The sequence below is a fragment of the Castor canadensis genome, chromosome 8 (genome assembly GCF_047511655.1).
Source record: "Castor canadensis chromosome 8, mCasCan1.hap1v2, whole genome shotgun sequence".
Lineage (NCBI taxonomy): Eukaryota > Metazoa > Chordata > Mammalia > Rodentia > Castoridae > Castor > Castor canadensis.
In genome coordinates this window covers 28,927,915-28,949,111 of record NC_133393.1, presented here as the reverse complement: position 1 = coordinate 28,949,111, position 21,197 = coordinate 28,927,915, and the positions used below count along the sequence as shown (strand labels likewise).

The following is a 21,197-nucleotide window of genomic DNA, read 5'->3' as shown; positions in this document are numbered from 1 at the left end:
ATACTGAGTTAGGCTATTATATGCACCTGAATTTGAGGGTATTTTACAATTATTTTTATTAAGAATCAGTTATCTAGACAACTTAAGTGCATTAGAACAGGAGCATAGTAGATTCCTAGTTACTGAAGCAAATTCCTTCTACTAGTGAAACATGCATAAACATACACTTTCTAGATGCAGCACACAAAGTGCCAATGTATACTAAAATCATTTAAGAATATATTGTGAATATACAAAACTGAGTATAAAACTCCAAACTACCTTTGAAATCTACTCCAAATCTTTCATTTCAGAGGAAATTAAAATTTAAAATAGTTGAGTTTTCCAATGTCACAAGGTTACTTAATAACAATTGGATTTGTTCAACCCAAGGTACTTTTCATTCCATAGTATAATAGTAAAAAGTTAAAGTATTTCATGGAGTTTCACAATTCACTCTGATTCTTCGGTGCTTAACAAAAGGACAAGCCAAAGTAAATGCAGCCCCTACATTTATGATGTTCCTAGAGTACTCATGCCAGGGTGTAGTCTCTGATGTTTGTTGAGAGCAGAACGATACCTGAAGGATTTTCCACAATTACTACATCCGAAAGGTTTCTCCCCTGAATGAATTCTCTGATGTTGAACAAGATATGTACTCTGGCTGAAAGTCTTTCTGCATTCATTACAGTTATAAGGTTTCTCTCCAGTGTGAGTATTCTGGTGTTCAGTCAGGTGAGTGCTCCGGCTAAAGGCTTTGTCACATTCATTGCACTTATAGGGCTTCTCTCCAGTGTGAATTCGCTGATGCTGAGTCAGATGGGAGCTCTGGCTAAATGTTTTCTCACATTTATTACACTGGTAGGGTTTTTCTTCCGTGTGAGTTTTTTGATGTTGAGCAAGAGATGAGCAGTGTCGAAAGGCCTTTCCACACTTGGGACACTCATAAGGCTTTGCTCCTGTGTGAATTCTCTTATGTTGCGTAAGGTGTATGTTCTGGTTGAAGGCTCTCCCACATTCATTACACTTGTAAGGTCTTTCTCCAGTATGGATTTTCCTATGCTGAATAAGGGATGAGCCATAGCTGAAGGTTTTCCCACATTCATGGCACTGATAGGGTTTCTCTCCAGTGTGAATTCTTTCATGCTTAGCAAGAGATGAACTCCGAATAAAGGCTTTCCCACATTCTTTACATTCATAGGCTTTCTCCTGAGTGTGAGTTTTCTGATGTTGGTTAAGGTTAGAGAGATAACTGAAAGCCTTTCCACATTCACTGCATTCAAAGGGTTTTTCTCGGGTATGAATTCTCCGATGCTGAGTAAGGGATGAGCAGTAACTGAAGGCCTTTCCACACTCATTGCATTTGTAAGGTTTTTCTCCAGTATGGATTTTCAGATGTTGAGCAAGGGATGACCAGTAACTAAATGATTTCCCACATTCTGCACAATCGTAGGGTTTCTCCCCAGTATGTGTTTTTTGATGTTGAGTGAGATTTGAGTGCTGACTGAAGGCTTTCCCACATTCATTGCATTCGTATGGTTTTTCTCCAGTATGAATCATATGGTGACGGATAAACGTTGAAGGCCCATTGAAGGCCTTCCCACACTCATTACATTTATAGGTTTTCTCTCCAGTATGAATTTTTTGATGTTGAGTAAGGTGTGTGCTCCTGGTAAAGGTCTTCTCACATTCATCACATTTAAAAGGTTTTTCTCCTGTATGAATTTTCTGATGTTCCATAAAGTGGCCTCTCTGGCTAAAGGATTTTCCACAATCATTACAAGTATATGGTTTCTCACCGGTATGAATTCTCTGATGCTGAACAAGATGGGTTCTCTGACTAAAGGCTTTTCCACATTCATCACACTTATAGGGTTTTTCTCCAGTGTGAATTCTTTGATGTTGTACTAGAGATGGACCCTCAATGAAACCTTTTCCACACTGATCACATTTATATGGTTTATCTCCAGAATGAATTCTTTGATGGTTTATGAGGTTTTCACTCCGGCTGAAAGCTTTTGCACATTCATTACATTTGTAGGGTTTTTCTCCAGTATGTGTACGCTGGTGGCGAATGAGAGCTGAACAATAACTAAAAGCTTTACCACATTCATTGCACTTACAAGATTTCTCTTTTTTAATTGGGTGTGAATTCTGTTTGACACTTGTTTTAGCAGAGGTCTGTCCTGAAGATGTTTCTGGTACCTGTGTTACAAGGCTTGAATTTACATTGATGCTTTTTTCAAATTCATTATTTATAGGGCCTCTCTCCCAAGTGGGTATTGTCTTCTCAGTTATTTTTATTTCCTTAGGCCATGTCTGCTGGTTTGCTTGCTGCCTCTCTAGACTGCCTTCAGTTTCCCAAGTTTCTATGACACTGGAACTCCAAGAATCATCCCTTTTGTGTTTTTCCACTGTTGCCTCTGAAGACCGATCTTCAGAAATGCCCAGTTCTGGAAGTGATACATTATTTGCAGGTCTTGTATCACAGTCTGAAAGAAAGTAAAATGCAGAATTCACTGTAGTAATAATTAATGAAACTAAAAAACCTCTGGAAATACCAAGGGTTTTCAAATAGATAGCCCTATTACTAAGGGAGAAAGTTATAAGGAACTAAGGAGAACAAATCAATTGTGAAAGTGGCAAGACAACATCTACATTAATTTCATAGATAATCTTTAAAAACAAGGAAACTGCATTTTAAGGTGATAGTTAATTTAAAAGATGACCACAGAGATGGCTAAGAGTAGGCAGAGATGGACTGACTATGCAGGAGGCAGCTGAACTTGGATTCCATGCGAATGAATAATAAAACAAAAATCTAAGAACCATGATTTAAAGACAGGACAAATAGGAAAGAGTTGGCTAAGGTCCCATCACTGTTATCTCAGAACACTAACATAATTGTTGCTTCATTGCTAAAAAAATTAGAAAGCTAGAAACAGTAGAATGAAATAATTTATTTGGAGGAAGATAACAAGTTCACATCTAGACATTTTGAGAATTAGGCAAAGAAATGGAGGACTGGACTACAGTAGTGTTTGTGTGTGTGTGTGTAGAAAATGTCAAAAGTAGCAGTGTAGCTGGGTGCCAGTGGCTTACACCTATAATCCTAGCTATTCAGGAGGCAGAAATCAGGAGGATCGAGGTTCAGTGCCAGCCCCTAGCAAATAGTTTGAGAGGCCATATCTCAAAAAAACCCATCACAAAAAAGGGCTAGCAGTGTGGCTCAAGCACTAAGAATGTCTGCATTACAAGCATGAGGCCCTGAGTTCAAACCCCAGTGCCAGCAAAAGAAGAAGTAGCAGTATAACCAGGATGTTCAAATGTAAGATAAGAAATATATCTCTCAAAAGAGGAAAGAAAAGAGTTGAAGCCATAGGAATGCTGTGAGAAAGAGCAGAGGTAAAAAACATTCTTAAGCGTGTGAGAGTAATGGGAAGAATAAAATGTACTAAAGAAAACAGTTTATCAGCAAACACACAAAACAAGAGAAGAAACAAAAAGGAAAACAGATTAACAGGAAGTACAGTGTTGCCCTAAAAGCAGAGTGATCAATGCTGGCATATTCTGTAAAGAACAAAAGCTGTGTTTAAAAACAGTACTTCTTCAGTTTTACTGGTAGAGAACTCTGAAGCTTATCATGTTGTAAGCCCTGTCACTATCACTACCACTACTGTTGCAAGCATCAGCAGTGCAACAGACCCCAGAGCTGCCTACCATCCCCTCCATTAGGCTCCATAGATAATGGTGCAGTATGCACCAGGGTAGGCACCCTCATATCTGCAGAACTTATCCAACAAGGACAAGATCAATGCAACATAAACTATGGGAATGCCAAGTGATTATGAATACATTTTCTTCAACAGGAATGACACTAAGATGATGATAACCAGTATCTCCTGGATGTACAGCATAGTGAAGGATATGGAGAAAATGAAGTCTGATACTGTTAAAGGAGAAAAGGACATGGAAGTGGCTGATGGCCAACACTTATTGGAGACTCAGTTGAGGGTAACATGATGCAGACCATAATGAATATTATTCATGTTGTCATGTCCTCTACTCAATAATTAAGAGAATTACCTGGGATAAATAATGAAGGATTAGAGAAAGTTCCACAAGACCATGCTGAACACCACCACTCCTACTCAGAAAGCAAATTCCATTTTAGTACATACAAAGTCTGTGTGCAATGAGGGCTAAGGGTGTAGATCAAGTGGTAGAGCACTTGCCTAGTAAGTCCTATGAGTCTCTGGATTCAACCCCTAGTACTTCAGAGGTGGGAAAAAGTCTATGGGCATTGGTCAAAGGATACCAATACACAGTGCAAATGGAGAAGTAATTGGGTGTTCTGATAACCTAGTTGCAAAAGAACAAGTTATACCAGTGAGACAGAATCTATATCAGAATTATAGATCATGATTCTGCACGGCCAGCTTAGAGAAGATGGCAATAAAGAGGATTAAAAAAAAGATGGTGCTAAAGCTGAGGACCTGTAGTTACCTTAATATAGGTACTGCTATAACTTCAATTACCTGTACAGATGTCTACAAAACTGAGTCATTTTTTATACAGACAATAGCCAACTCATCAACTAAGAATAAATCTGTTCAAATGATGGAGAAAGCAAGACTGAGGACTGATTTCCCAACATTATCATGCTTGGTTAAATTCCAGCAATAAAAAGTAAACAAAAGAATGAAGCTAAAATACCTCAAATGTTTTGCCTTTTGTCCACTGACCAGATAACTGAAATTATCTATGTAACATAGGAGAGTTTATTATTTTTACCTAAATGCATCTCTTTTGGGCAATGAATAAAATAGTTGTTTTGTTTGTTTGTTTGTCTTAAACACTGGGTTTTTTTTTTTTCAATATACATTTAAATGTTTTAAAATTATTTTCCCTCTTAAGTTAGGAGTTTTTAAAACTTCATTTTTAATTTGTAATAAAACTTGACAACTTGCTTTTTCCAAAGTTTACAAACTGTAAGCACCAGCTAATAAAATTCTTAATTAAAAAAAATCAAGAGTTTTCTAAATCATGTTTCAAGAAACCATATTCATGGTTAGAGAAAAGGGAGGGAAGAAAGAGCGTATGGAGGAAAAGGAAGAGGGAGAGAAAAAGAGGGAAAAGAGAAGAGGGAGAGAGAAAAAGACAGAAGAGAAATGTTATATTCTATGAACCCTGTTGGAAACTCATAATGCCTAATTTAGTGGTACTCCAGTAAAAAACCTCAAACAATTTTAGGTAATTTAGCATTTGAAACTGAAATATGGCACACATTCCTCTCTTCCTCTGAAAAAGAACCTCCATCTTCCACCCCATTAACCCTAGAAATGTATTGCTTATCTATCTTTTTCAGGGTCAAGTCCCTGAAAAAGTTACTTTGTGTAGTTTGGGAACTAGTAATTTAGAAGAAAATTATTCATAACTTCAAAGATAGCATGATAAAGTGGTAAGAGTCAGAAGCTATAATGAGATTTAAAAAGGAATACGTGATTTAAAAAGAAAAAAGAAGGCTGTTAAGTGTGGAGCTTACTTTTGTTAAATTTTTTTAGGAAAAAAGGAGAGATGGGATGGTGGCCAGAAAGATTGACAGTGTTGAGTAAAGGTATCTAGAAAGATAGGCTATATATTTGTTTGATGGTAATAGTGATGGAGCCTAGACCCAAAATAGGAAATTATAAGGGCTGAAAAGTGAGATGATAATTAAAGTCCCAAAGGAAGTAGGAAGAGATGGAACTCAGAGTGTAGGTTGAGAGTTTTGCTTTAGAAAAAGGCAGGAAAGACACCTCTTCTAAAAAGAAAGTAAAAAATAGAATTTATATTGAGATAGTAACATGACAGTTCATCAGAGTCTAGAACAGATGGGTTCTCATTTCTTCACAGGAAATACTTCAAGGAGCAGTGTGCACATCTGTGCATAAAATCCTTTCTTACTGGGCTGGCAGCTAGAGTTAGTATCATTTATCTCCTGGCATCGTCACTTACCTCCAAAGGTACCTACTGGAATGCCTGGCTCCACATTCCATGGCTCTGTCCCTTGTTCTAACTGGGAAATCACTTCAGGTTTGGAAACTTGCAGTCCTATCAAGAGAGCAAAAAAAAACCAATTGGAAACCTGTCTGTAATAAGGGAAAAAAACCGTATCAGAATGCAGTCCCACCAGTCTGTCTGTAGGGGATGTTATGTGGGACAAATATAACAGTGGATAGCATATTAAGCTTCACTGTTACTAAATCCCAGACATCATGGGTGTATAATTTAGAAACTGATCTGGGTTCAGGAAAACTGTTAGTTCCTCTGCTTATTTGAAGAGTAGAAACTGTTTCAGAAAAATTTCAAAATTTAGAAACTACTGGTTCCAAAACTTATTTTTTTTTCTTTTATTATTCATATGTGCATACAAGCCTTGTATGGTTCCTAAACTTAAAGGCAAATTATATCTAAGAACAAGAAAACTTTCCTCTTCCATACACCCTCATCTCTTCCCTCAGGGGAGTCATCCTTACCTATAGAGACCAGATGTGTATAATTTTCCAAAGTCACATCCCTAAACAAATCTCTCTGTGTAGGATCCAGGTGTTTCCATTCTTCCTGGGTAAAGTCTACTATCACATCCTTGAAGGTCACTGATTCCTGAAATACACAACATTTTCTATTTATCTTTAGGAGATGGGTAAAGTTAGCAATACTGACAGAAGTAAGGCAGGCTACGAACTATCTAAAAAACAGTATGGCATGTTTACCTTTGTAAAAATATGAAAACAACACCTCACCACAGAAGTACTCTTAAGAATTAAATAAGAAATGTTCCATGTGGAGGGCTACAAATGTAGCTCAATGGTAGAGCATTTGCCTAGAATCTGCAAGGCCCTAGCTTCAATCCCAAGCACTGCCCCCCCCACCCCCACAAAAAAAATTACATGTGAAAGGCTTAATTAAGGGTCTGGCATACAGCAAGTGCTCACTTAATACTGGCCAGTGTTGTTCATCATTGTCAACATCTCTGTGTTCTAAGATACATCAAATATTACGAGCATAACTGCTATCACCAATAATATTTCTTCCTACCTACAATGTGTGAGAATATCCAAAGCTTTTTGAGTAAATGAGAGGGATGAAGAGATCTGCCCTGCTACATTTCAAAATATGCCAAAGACAAGTTAATTAAAACAAAGTGCCCTGGTATGGGCTAAAACTCAATTAAAAAAAAAAATAGACAACCCAGAAACAGACCCATACTTTTTAAGAGTTGAATGGGATTAAGCAACTTTCAAATTAATTAAGATATAGTGACAAAATAACACAGACTCAAAGACAAATATTATAAGTTTTCTCTCATATATGGAATTCAGACTTTAAAAAAAAAAAGGAAAAAAAGGACATGAATGCAAAAGAGGTTCTACTTGGGAGAAGGGAGCCAGTGGGAAGGGAGAGGGAGAAAGTGAGGGTTATACGCACTATGGAAATGTCATAATGAAACCCATTTAAAGTTGTAAAGAGAAAAGGAGGGAGAGGGAATAAGAACAAGTAGAGGGGGTGAATATGATCAAAATACAATATATGCATGCATGGAAGTATCACAATGAAACCACTTTATATAATTAATATAATAAAAATTAAGTGGGGAAAGAAGATATAAATATATCTTAACAAATGGCTATTTGTAAAATAATTAAGGTGAGATCTTCACAACATACACAAAAATTCCTGCTAGCTTGATTAAATTTTAAAGAAAAAGCTAAAATAAAATAGTAAAATAAAAGACAGGAAAATAGTTGTGCAACCTTAAAATTTGGAAGGTAAAAGTTATAAGACAAAGAGATAGACAAATACAACCACATAAAAACCTAAAGGGGATGAGGGTATGGCTCAGTGGTAGAGTGCTTTGCATATATGAGGCCACGGGTTTAATCCCCAGCACAGCCAAAAAAAGTAAAACTTCTAAAAGACACCATAAAAAGGCAACTTTATAGTTCCTAAAAATAATTAGTAAAGAAGATGAACAACTCACAATAAGAACAAAATTAAAAGAACTAACAACCCAAACAGGAGAGTCCCACAAGAAATTGTTAATAAACTATGAAAAGACAAAAGATGCTCTACTATAACTATTGTTAAACAATAAGACAATAGATGGCTAACATCGCTGAAGTGCTCATCTGTACTATAGTGGGAATAAACACAAACACAATCTGGGGCATTCTGACAGGACCTATAAAATATTAAATGCATATACTATTCAGTCTAGTCTTACTATTTATGGAACCTACTCTTCAGAAACACCTCATGATGCAAAAAATCTGTGTGCAAGTATCATTAAAATATCATTTGTGTAGAGAGAAAAAAAGATCAAAGTAACATGTTCATTAATAGGATAATGGTTAGAGAATTTATGGTACAGCTACACTAGAGCACTTTATATAGACAACTTTAATGTCTATGTATCAATTAGGTTACACGTATATATATTAAGTATAATATACATGGTATGATCTCATATTTACTTTTGTGAATAGAGGAAGTCTGAAAGAATACCCAACCAAATACTATCAATAGGACTGGGTAGTGATACTTAAAGACAATGCAGGGGAACTTTCTTCTTTTTCATCATTTACAATGTTTTTGATACTGAGTGAGTATGTATTAACTTTTTTTGTGTGTGTGTGGTAATGGTCTTTGAACACAGAGCATTCAGCTTGAGTCACTCCACCAGCCCTTTTTTGTGATTTTTTTTTTTTTTTGAGATAGAGTGTCACAAACTATTTGCCCAGGCTGGCTTTGAACTGCAATCCTCCTAATCTTTGCCTCCTGATTAGCTAGGATTACAAGTGTGAGCCACTGTGCCTGGCTTAACTTTGTTTTAAAATGATAAACTATCATTCTGCTTCTAACCACAACAGAGTAACTGGCCTAGGTTTCCGACGGTAAGCAACAACAGTAGACATATCTGAAACAAGTGTTTTCATATTTTGAAGAACAAGCAGGAAAAAAGTGAGACAGATTCCTGGGAAAAGGGAAACACCAATGTAATCCCCACAATGTTCTGCCTGATGCACTGTCCAGGCTGCAGAACAGAAGACAGGACTCTAAGCAAAGAAGTGGAGACACAAGCTGAGGGGACAAAGTGGCAGCTTGGAATTACTGAAGTAAATAATTTGCAGAATAGATCCCAGAGAGAAGGGAGCTGCAGAGGAGCTCTAAAAATCTAGTGTAAATGTACTTTCCATGGACAATATTGTTACCAGCATGACATAACTGGACACAGAGTTCAGAGGGATGTACACAACCAGCTCCCACAATGGTTCCAGCACACCTGAGAGGCAGGAGAGGTCTAGCCTATGAGGAAAGAGTTTAAGCAGGAGGTTTGGTCTGCTCAATTCTTGCTAAATTACAGGCATGCCAGGATCCATACTTCTGACCCTTGAACAAGTTCTGAAAACCAAACCTTGGAATGCTTAAATAGTCACCAATTAATGATGTTTTCTGTGTGTGGAACACTAGAAAGGATGTACCAGACTGTCACCATTCCTTAAACATGAACATTTATGATGTGCACCTGGTGCCTAGTGTGGTGTCTGTACTATAACTAATCATATGGTAGACATAGGCCAATGTGATCAACTCCCTTTAAGAATGCCAGACTTCACACCCTGAGGAGTTTGTGAGGTAGCTTCAGAGCCTCAGAATCTGCCCAGAACAATTAATTAATTAAAAACAAACAAAAAAACACACCAAAACTCAAGCAGTCTTCACTAGGTGGATATTTACCACATTAGTGTAGATCACAGCTAGAGAGGAAGTGTATTTGTATACCCATCACAGAGGGAGGACTTGGAAGCCTGAACCTGATTTTCGGGAGTCTGATTACAAATACACATTTCCTTCTCATTCTTATTGTGTGTTTGCTGTAATACTCTTAGGCATGAGTCATGCTGGGTCATGTGAGTCATTCCTGTAGATCACTGAACTAAGGGCTGGTCATGGGTCCCTGAAACACAGCCTACGGAAAGGTTATGTTACAGCATCCCTAACAAAGCTTACAGTTTAAAAATCAAATGTCAGTAGGATCAAGCTGTGATTAAGATGACATTAGCAAGAATCGGATTTTCTCTTCTGCATGAAATAATCAAAAAATTCTATACAAAAATGCAACCAGTTTCCAATACACAGAAGGTCAGATAATGAAGAAGAGCGATCCTTGAGAATCAGGAAACAAATGAAGTGAGCCCTACGACTGCTCCAACTCACTGCCTTGAGAGTTTCTAAGCAGTGATACAGGGAGGGGGAGCCCAGGAAGAGCCTAGCAGTTTACTGACGGTTTGAGGAAATCAAGGTGATTATACTTCCAGGAGAAACTACTAGAAAGAAGAAAGTTATACAAAAAAGGGAAGCAAGAATTGCAGAGATTTCCTCATGAGTATTCAGCAAAGTACCAATCAGTGTATGTGTATGATGAGATTACCGAAGGCCAGGGAAAGAATGATACAAAAGGATTCAAGGGACCAGTGCCAATGTTCAACAGGACTGAAAAAACAACCCGTTCCCACAAGTCAAACCATAAAACTTTGTAATTTATGAAGCACTATGTACAGTTCTCAACATGATCTTGCTTCTCTAGTGAGGAAAAAATGGACTTAGCCTAAATGTTTTTCTGGGCTCACCTAGTGAATCTTAAAAAGCCTGAAAGGAAGCACTGGTTCCAGTACCTTAACTGCATCCCAAAATAAGAATCCAGAATATTTTATAGGAATATAAAAATATGTACAATAAGGTAAAATTCAGTGTGCTGCATTTAGTTAAAGGTTAGCAAATATGTAGAGAAGCAGGAAAATATACTCATAGTGAGTAAAGAAAAAAAAATCAATCAACTGAAACCAACCCAGAACTAACAAAGATGCTAGGATTAACAGAGAAGGGGCATTAAAAGTTATGACTATATTCCACATATCAAAAATTTAAGAAGATACGGAAGACATTGAAAAGCAGCATATGGAACTCACAGGGCTGAAACTAAGAATGTACAGAAATGAAAAATATACTAGATAATATTAACAGATTAGGTACTGAAGAAGAAAAGGTAGTATCTTCAATGACATAAAAATAGAAATGAAAATGAAACATATAGAAAAAAAGACACAGTATTGGAGAGCTATGGAAAAGCTTTAAATACCCCAATATATGTGCAACTAGGGTGGGGGAACAGGGGTAGGAAATGTTTTGAAGAAATAACAGCTAATTACTTCCCAAACTTGAAAATTATAAACTTGTAGATCTAAGAAATTCAATAAACTGCAAGCACAAGAAATACAAAGAAAACTGCACTAAGGTACATTGTAATCAAATAGCTCAAACTCTACCCAGAGGAAAAAAGATTTATAAATACAAAGGAACAAAGATGATCAGGACAGTAGCTTTACTTGCTGCAAACAAAGCAAGCAAGAAGACAACAGAACAATGCCAAGTACTGAAGTTTGTCAAACTAGAATTCAAAAATAAAGGTGAAATAAAGACTTTTCCAGACATAAAAACCTGAAGGAATTCATAAATTATACAAAATGTTAAAGGAAGTCCTTTAATAGAAGGAAATAATACCAGATGAAAATGTGGTTCTACATGAAGCTGCCAGTAGCACTTCCCACAAGTCATGACAATCAAAAAAATTTCTCTAAACAATTCTAAATGCCCCTGGGGGAAAATCATCCCCAACTGTGAACTATTAATTTACACAAAGGAATGAAGAATATCAGAAATGGTAACTACTTGGGAAATTATAATTTTTTTCCTTATTACTTAAACCTCTTTCCAAGATAATTGCCAGCTTAACTGAAACTATTGTAGATTTTATAACAAATGCATATACATAAAATATATGGCAACAATCTAATAAAAACTGGGAGGGGAGAAATAGGAGCAGATTACTTAAGGTTCTTATTCATGATGCAGTTTGTCACTTGAGGTAAATGGTGGTAAATATGTAAACGTAAAGTAACAACTAAAATAACAAAGAGATATAGTTAATTTTTCAGTGAAGGAAATAACACAGAATCAAGAATATTCAATGTAAAAGAAAGAATAGAGGAAAAAGAACAAAGACAACATGAATAGAAAACAAAAGGCAAGATAATAGACTTAAGCTTACCCATATCCAGTCACATTATATGTAAATGTGTCACATTAAATATAAAATCATATTAAACATAAATGGTCTACACACCTCAATTAATAGGCACAGATTGCCAGATTGGATTTTAAAAGCAAAATTCAGGGACTGGAGTATGTGCTTAGCATACTCCAGGCCCTGGGTTAAATTCTCAGCATCAAAAAAAACCAAAAATTAAAACTACATGTTGCTTATAAGTAACTCACTTTAAATATAAAAAATATAAATAAAAGCAAAAAAATGGGAAAAGATACACAAGGCTGACACAAATATCAAAGTAAATTTCAGGGCAAGTGATATTATCATGCATAAAAAAAGGTCATTTCTTAATGATAAATGAGTCAACTAATTAAGAGGACATATCAATCCTTAATGCAACTAACAGAGCTTCAAAGTATATGCAACAAAAACTCACAGAATGGCAAGGAGAAATAGACATACCCAAATATTCTGAGATTTCAATATTTCTTTCACAATAAATTGGATAAAATTAGTGGACAGAAATTCAATACAGATATAAAAGACCTGAACAAAACTATCGATCTGAACAAAACTATCAACCAACTTGATCGGATATCTCTAAGATAAAAAATAATAAACCTCCTAATAACCTCCATGTCTTAATCCTTGAAACCTGTGCATATGATACTTAACACACGCAGCTTCTAGAAGCTGGTAAGGAAACACATTCATAGGAATGTAGGCCTGCCAACCCATTTTGGACTTTTGACCTCTAAAACTGTATATATGTGTTATTTTAAGCCAACTCAACTTGTGGTGATTAATTACAGCAGCAGTAGGAAATTAATATAGATATGGAACACTTCACCCAACAATAGTCATTTACAACATGGACCATACTCTGGGCAAAAGAAAAGAGTCAAAACAAATCTCAATAAATTTAAAAGGCTTCACGTCATACAAAGTGTGTTCTCTAACATTCACTCTTAAATGTGGTGATTGTTTCGTGTATATATACATACATTAAAACTTCACCAATTATATCCACATCTGTGGATTCAACTGGCTGTGGATAGAATATATTCAAAGAACATGTATAGATACTTTTTTTTCTTGTTATTACGTCCTAAACAATACAGTATAGCAACTATATATAGCATTTACATTGTATTAGGTACTGTAAGTATCTAGAGATGATTTAAAGTATGCTGGAGGATATGTACAGGTTATATGCAAATACTAAACCATCTGATATAAGGGACTTGATCACCAAGGCATTTTGGTATTTGCAAATCAAATCCCTCTAGGACACTGAGGGATGACTATGTGCAGTTTATTGTCACAACATAACTCAATAAAAAATAGTGATACTGAAAGTGCTTAAGTTGAAAATGGGAGGAACTGGGACTATTTCTTTGGTAAAAGATTAAGCTATAGGACAGGAAGCAGGGGAAAAGACTAACAAGAAGGAACTGACAAAAGAGAGAATAAGGTTAATTATGGACAATAGAGCAACTGTTACCTTTATCTGGTCACTTTTCCTTCATTAGAAACCATTAATTATTTGCAAATGGCCTATGAAATAAAGCCCTCAACTTTTTACCCAGACATTCAAACCTTTCATATTCTGATCTTATTCAACCATTTGTTTACCACTTGTCAAAATAAACCATCTGCTCAAAATTTTTCTGAATCCTATGTAACTCTTCTAGTATTTACTTGTGAACTTCTGCTTAACAACCTCTTCATACTTAAAACCCGCCCCTTGTACCTTACTGCTTCAATTATTTAAATGTTACCCATCCTTTGAGAAGTAGCACAAATTTCACATTCTCCATGAAGCTCCTCTCCAAAGCCCCTCCAGATCACATACAATTTCATTCTCTAATTTTCATAGTACTCATTTCACCATTTTTATAGTCATTTCATGGTTTTTCGTGGTCATTTTAGTCTAGTCAAGTAAATAATTAAATTTCGTATGCATTTTCCTCCCCCATCCTTGCAGCATGGCAAGATACTAAGCAAGAGGTAAGTAGTGAAGATATGAGTTAAGCATGGAGAGACAGAGCCAGGAACGAGGTCCCTGGGCAGATGAGAGCCCAGAATAAATTATCAGCACTGGTAAACATCCCCCACAGCAAAAGAATACACAATCCTACTCTAAGAAATGAAATGGCATTTCAGGAAATTTCAACTTACCCGAAAACTGGCTGATGGGAGTAGGGTATATCCCTCTTGGAGATGGACAGAGTCTGGAGAAGAGGGATCTATGGGAGGAAAAAAGATGCAATGAATTCTGTCCAAATTAACTGCTCCTAGTAATCCATAAAATACACTTACTTTTCTATTTGGAAATAACAGAAACTGCACCACTTTTGTTACATTTCAGAATTTTTAAAAAGGTATATTGTTAACTGGGGCCTCGGTATCCTCCTTAGTAGGCTCAGGAGGTAAAGCACTGCTTTAAGATTCAGTTTTGTCCTTAGATACTTAACTAGTCAAATGGCTCACACAGCTAAATCTGTATTTCTCATTAAGTGAGGCAAAATATTTTATTGCCTCTTATCTGCTACAGATAAAATATAAAGAAATATCAGATGACTTTTCAAAAGTCTTCATAGGCCCTTGGAAAACTTCACTATTAAGTCAAATTAAATATCACTATAATATATACTATTTACTTATCTACCAGATAATAGACATGGTCAATACTAATTGCTGTCAAGAAATACAAAGAAATCAGAACAATATAAATTGATCAAGCACTTAGGAAAGCTGGCAGCATATACTAAAGCTAAACCTTTGTCTACTTTATGACCCAGCAATTCTATTCCTGTGCATACAAAGACTTGTATAAGAATATTCATAGCAAGTTTATTCATAATATCTCAAAACTGAAAACAACTAATGACTAACACAGATCTCATAAACAATGTTCAGAAAAATTAGCCAGACACAAAAGAATGTATTATGGGACTCTACATTAAGTTCAAAAACAGACCAAACTGACCTATAGAGATGAAATTAGAATAGTGGTTACCTCTGGAGAGATTGCTTACTGGGCAAGGACACAAGAGAGTTTGGGCATTAGAAACATTGTCTTGGTGTGGGTGTTGGCTATACTATAATATACATGCATACATACATAAAAACTTAAGCTGTACTTTGTACACTTAATATTTGTGCATGTTATGTAATTTATACCTCAAAAAACAAAATGAAAATAAACTATGCTTTTGGACAGAAAAGTCTGATTTTCAGAGCCACTGACAAATTAACAGTAATTAATCACATATAATTATGTAAGTCCCTTGTCTTCTGTAGGCTTCAATCTCTGTTTCTTTGAAAGTGTGGAGACAAATATCTTACAAACATTCCTTTCAAAATTCTCTTGAGAAGATAAAGGTGAGGGAAGCCAAATGAGGTACACCTGTTTCTATAGGTGCAGACAAGAAGAATGTCGTACCCTTTAAAGTTTAATGTGTTCAGAAAGAATAGCAAAGGAAGATGTCTCTAGATACAAAATTTGTATTAGAGACATGAGCTCTGAAGTAGAAACAGCAACAATGCTTTTTAAAAAGGCTTGGTTAAAAAACAAAACAAAACAACGGCTCAGTGGTAGGATGTCTGCCTAGGATGCACCAGGCACTGGGGCTCAACCTTCAGCACAAAGAGAAAAGGAGCCCTAGCTACAAGACTGAAATAGGAGGATTCCTTGTGCCCACGAATTTGAGGCCAGCCTAGGCAACTTGGTGAGACCCCATAGGAGGATTCCTTGTGCCCACGAATTTGAGGCCAGCCTAGGCAACTTGGTGAGACCCCATCAACAACAATAGAGGAAGGGGAGGGCAAGGAGGAGGGGGCAAAGGGGAAGAGAAGAAAGATGATTTATGACCACAGACACAAATGCATGAGATTGTGACTTAATTTAAATGTGAACAAAAGGAGGAAAACATAATGTTTTAGGTATTACCAAGGTTTGTTGAGATGAAAGTCATAACTAGAATAAGACCCTCAAACTATATAACTTAAAAAAAAGAAGAGATCAAATATAAGGATACTGAGGACTGAGGATACAAAGAAAAGCTAAACAATCAAATGAACAGGGCCCAAATAATTTCAGAGGATCTAGACTGTACTATTAATATATATGGACAGTCTTCTGGGGAGACCACTATTGAGATTGGTCAGCACAATCTAATTTTTGTTGCAACATTCAAGTTCTCCAGAAAGACCCATTGGCCTGTTGTTTATTTTATGACCAAGGCTTGGCTAAAAGAGGGCTGGGTAAAACTGAATATGGTGATCCACATCTATAATCTCAGCACTTGGTAGGCTGAGGCAAGAGGTTCAAGAATTCAAGAATTCTTGAGCTATACAGCAAGTTCCAGGCCAGTGTGGGCTATACAGAGAAACCCTGTCTCAACCAAAAAAAAAAAAAGGGAAGGGGGCTGGGTAAAACTTACTCAAAATGATCTGACAGATGAAACAGGTAGACAATGTATACAATAATACTGAGTGTGAAACTCAGTGGGAACTGTAGACAAACCAAAAGGAGAAAAGCAAAAGTAGCACCATGCTGACAGCAGCATGCCATGGAAAGCTTAGGTAAGCAAGGGCAAATGAAGAATATGGAAGAAAGCTAGAATGGTTATGATGATTTCAACCATTTAGAGAGTTTCATTTTTATCAAGTTTCATTTTGTATAAATAATGTTAGCCAAGAAATTCTTAGCCAGGTGCTGGTGCCTCACCCACCAGCCTATAATCCTAGCTACTCAGGAGGCAAAGATCAGGAAAAACACAGTTTGAAGCCAGCCTGGGCAAATAGTTAGTGAGACCTTGTCTCAAAAAACCCTATCACAAAAAAGTGGGCTCGTGGAGTGGGTTAAGGTGAAAGCCCTAAGTTCAACCCCTAGTACTGCAAAAAAAAAAAAAGAAATTCTAGATTTATCTTAACGGTGTCATACCTCAGAAAGTAGTAGTAGTAATAAACTATTAGTTTCAACTTAATTTTGACCGGAAATGACTATTTTGTAACAGAAATCTTGAGGACAAAAATAAAAATGTTATCTTGGAGTTTTTAGCAGTGAAAAGAAAATGCAGAAGGATAGTTGGCTACACCAAACTTTGAGAAAACAGAGTCAAGAGAAATGTCTCAAGATGTTTTTGAGTTCAAGTAACAGAAACTAAAAGAATCAACAACAGTAATAGTTACATAAACTAACTATGTACCTGGCTTAGTGAGACTGGGGGCATGGCCCAAAGCATGCATAGGAAGTGTGAGACCCTTAGTTCAAACCCTCAAAATATGCTCCGTGAATATTACAAATATTATCATGATTACAAGGCTAAGGAAAGGTAATCCAACTATAAAATTGTGTAAAGTCCCAAAAAGACAGAAAAAACAAAATGATTAATGGAACCATTTTGGTCAATTTAAATTTAAGAAACTGTTACGGTTTCAATATGAAATGTCTCCCATACGCTCAAGTGTTGAACACTTAGTTCCAGGCAGTGGCCCTATTTTGGGAGGTGATAGAAACTTTAGGAGGTAGGGCACAGCTAGAGGAAGTAGGCCTTCGAAGGTTATACCTGGCCCCAGGTATTTTCCTATCTACTTCCTGTCTGCCATGAGTGAGTACCTTTGCCACATACTCCTGCTACCATGATGTTCTGCCTCACCATGGATCCAGAGTCAACAGAGTCAGGACTAACAGACTGAAATCTCAAACCATGAGCCAAAATAAATCTTTGCTCCTCTTAAATTGTTGTCCTTGATTATTTGGTCACAGGGATGACTTAGAATTTAAAACATTTTAACAAGATATGAGGGACAGAAAAATTGAGGGCAAATATAAATTATAGCTCCAATCTATACTAGCAATATTAAAATTATTTTTAAGCAATGCAAGATAAAGGACAGCATGTTAACAGGTTAAACCAAACCTGACTGCGTGTACATATGTTAAGAATGGAAACACAAAGACAATGTAGAGGGAAGTCTATTTTGACATGTCACAGAGCTTTGTTCTTGCCCCGGCCTATTTAATGATATGTAGGAATATTCATCAAATGTGGAAGTGACATAAAGTTGGAAAGTGCTGGAATGACAGGTGGCCACCTCCAGGCCCAGCTATTGGTGATCTTTTTCAAAGCACAAACAATCTGATGCCAAACACCAGAAGTATAATGCAAATCAAAAAGCAATGCATAAACTGGGTGTGGTGGCACATGGCTGTAATCTCAGCACTTGGGAGGCAGAAGCAAGAAGATCTCAAAATAAAGGATAGTATGGGCTATACAAGGTCCTGTCTCAAAAAGACAAAAAATAGTCCCAGCATGGTGGTAAATGTCTGTAATCCCAACTACTCCAATGGCAGAGATCAGGAGATCACAGTTTGAGACCAGCCTGGGCAAAAAGTTAGCAAAACCCTATCTCAACCAACAATCCTGTGCCTTTAATCCCAGGCTGTGCCCAGGCAAAAACAGTAGACTCTATCCAAAAAATAACTAAGGCAAAAAAGGGCTGGTGTGTGTGGCTCAAGTGGTAGAGCACCTGCCTAGAAGACAAGTCCCTGAATTCACACTACCAAAAAAAATTTTTTTTAATCATACTTTCAAAGTGCATCTAAAGAACTATGTTTAGTTTTACTCACTGAAGTTTAAGAAAAATGCTGTCAAGCAAAAGTTTTCAGAGAAGTCTAGAGATACCACATGGACCCTTCAAAGGAACTGAAACTAGACTTCTTAAAAAAAATTGTAAGATGGTTGTAACAGCTGAATTCACAGATAAAGGCAGCAGCAATGGAAAGAAAGAACAGTCTTCTGTACTTGTGGAGGTTAAGAACAAAGATCAATACATAAGTTACAGGAACAGGCACTTCTAATATAAGGAATTGCCTGCACTCAAAATGACGAGTTTAGTGCCACACTTAGTTTAGCACGGCTTGACAGACAGACATCTGCAAGGATATTTCAAAACTCATTCTTGCATTGAAGAGATGAATTACCAAGATGTTTTTCTGACCATAAGATTATCATTCTAAAATGTAATGAAGAGAAGTTCTATGGGGGAGGGATCAGAGATATTTTGAATTCTTGCTCCTTTCATTCCCTAGTCCAGAAGTCAGGGAAAATGAACTCTTCCCCAAGACTCTCCTTACAATGTTATTCAGTTTCCTTACTTAACCCTGAACACACCGCTCCCGCCTCCCACCTATCCCAGCTCTGCATGTACGAGATCCTCAGTTCTATTTTCTAGCCTCTTCTCCTCAGAAGTCGCCATTACCTTCCATCTCAGGAGTTCATCCCGTTCCTCTGGAACTTGGGCACCAGGTTTCCCAGGCAGCGTCTAGCTGGTACCTCTCAGTCTCAGATGTCCAGCTCCCCTGTAGAATCGGAGCCCTTACACACGCTGGGGTTGGCTGCCCTAACAGACACAGGATGGAGTCAGCAGCATACGTCACAATCACACCTCAGAGTCTTAACAGTGGCCAAGACATCCTGCACAAGAGAAGAGTACTAGAGAGGCTTGTGAGGCTACCGATAAACTGAAGATCGAGTAGGCAGGTTCTGCCAAAGTACCTTAGTGCCCACCCTAGAATCTGGGCGCCCACAGACCCGGCCCGTTACCTCTGTGCACACTCGCGGCTCACACCCCCTACGGGCTCGGATACAGGAAGACACACCTGTTGCAGAATGTAAATGTTGGAAGGTGGACAAGCAGGGCGGGGCCCGGCACCCAGCTTCCCCTTACACCAGAACAAAGAACAAAGCCCTCCAAGGGATCAGGGCGGGACCGCCACGCACAGAAGGAGGCGAGGTGCGCCCCCTTCGAGGACTCCCCAGCTTCCTCCTGCGGACGCCGAGTCACGCAAAGCCAGAAGGGTGACGTCACTGGCCCAGAGGGCTGGCAGTTGCCATGGGGATACCTGGACTCTCCTCCCTCTATAGCGGTCCACACACTGTGATCCTGGGCCCTGGGCTCTGGGACAGTCACCACACCTAAGGAAGGGAGCCAAGCTGCTGGACTAGCCGAGAGCCAGCCTGTTTCCACGCCCACAGTAGGCTTCAACAGTCACTTCCGGTCGTGCCAGAGAGCCCCGCCTCACACGCCGACTGCATTAGGCCGCACCGGCCGGCTCATGGGACTACCATTCCCAGAATGCATCACGCGATTTTGCTGAACTACATTTCCCAGGTTTCAACCAATATGTAAGTTCCTGCTGCTTGTCTTTGGATGTTTCACCCGCCAGGAATTTGCTTCCGATGGTTCGGGATGTGAGTGATGGTTGTTGTATTTGTCTCACCGAACTAATTTTAAGACATACACACATTTATACCCTTGTACTTTTAAAACTTAACCATTTCACGGCACAATATTTTTATTACTTGGCCTGCGTTCTAATCTATGTTCTTTTCCTTTGTCGTTTAAAAAATATTGGTCGTTAACCATTAAATTGTTTTCATGATTTTCAAACTGGTTACCACCCATGGTTTTTAAAATGCTAACGGAAATCCACGGGTGGTGTTACGGTATTTTACCCTTTAGTAGTTCACTGTATGTGCCTACGTCAAGTGCGTGGCTTTGAGAACAACCCAAGGCAAATCTGTCAGTGTGCCCTTGGTATGAAAGAATTCAACAAATAGTTAGGTTTTTATATTTTAAGGCTGTGGCCCGCGCACTTAATGTGCCTCCATACATCGCCAGTATTTGGATACAAGGGCTATATAGTCAAGTGGATGAACTTACTGCTGACAAAGCACTAGACCGGGAAATCCTAACGCTGAATGTATGAAAAAACAAACAAAGTTACAGATAAACAAAAGGGAATAATATTTAGAAAAGCAGATTCAGGAAAAGATCTACTGCAGGAGGTAGAAAAGAATTTCAGGAAATAATCTGGTATTCTCAGTAGAGTACAAAAAGACATGGCATGAATGGAACAGGAAAGAATGCTGTGAGAAAGCCAGCTAAAATAAGAAACTAGATGAAAAGGGATTAAAAACATAGCAAGCATATTTAAAATGCAGCAATAAAGTCACACTGGATAAGAATTAATGTTATGAGAAAGTGAATCATT

General features: G+C 37.6%; 1 protein-coding gene across 8 annotated transcripts; it reads right to left on the bottom strand.

Annotated features, from left to right (window-relative positions):
* Positions 1–39: 39 nt before the first annotated feature.
* On the bottom strand, positions 40–20,200 carry Znf184 (zinc finger protein 184). Of its 8 annotated transcripts, none has more exons than XM_074082661.1 (7): positions 20,046–20,200; positions 19,747–19,802; positions 19,403–19,617; positions 14,312–14,379; positions 6,498–6,624; positions 5,977–6,072; positions 40–2,471 (listed from the first exon to the last, which is right to left on the bottom strand). In XM_074082661.1, exons 3-7 carry the CDS (start codon positions 19,407–19,409, stop codon positions 493–495), a joined length of 2,277 nt encoding a protein of 758 aa, XP_073938762.1. In that variant the 5' UTR covers positions 19,410–19,617; positions 19,747–19,802; positions 20,046–20,200; the 3' UTR covers positions 40–492. The 8 variants fall into 8 exon arrangements, with proteins under 8 accessions (XP_073938762.1, XP_073938758.1, XP_073938756.1 ...); XM_074082657.1 differs by having other exon boundaries at positions 19,403–19,543; XM_074082655.1 differs by having other exon boundaries at positions 19,403–19,802.
* Positions 20,201–21,197: the final 997 nt, after the last annotated feature.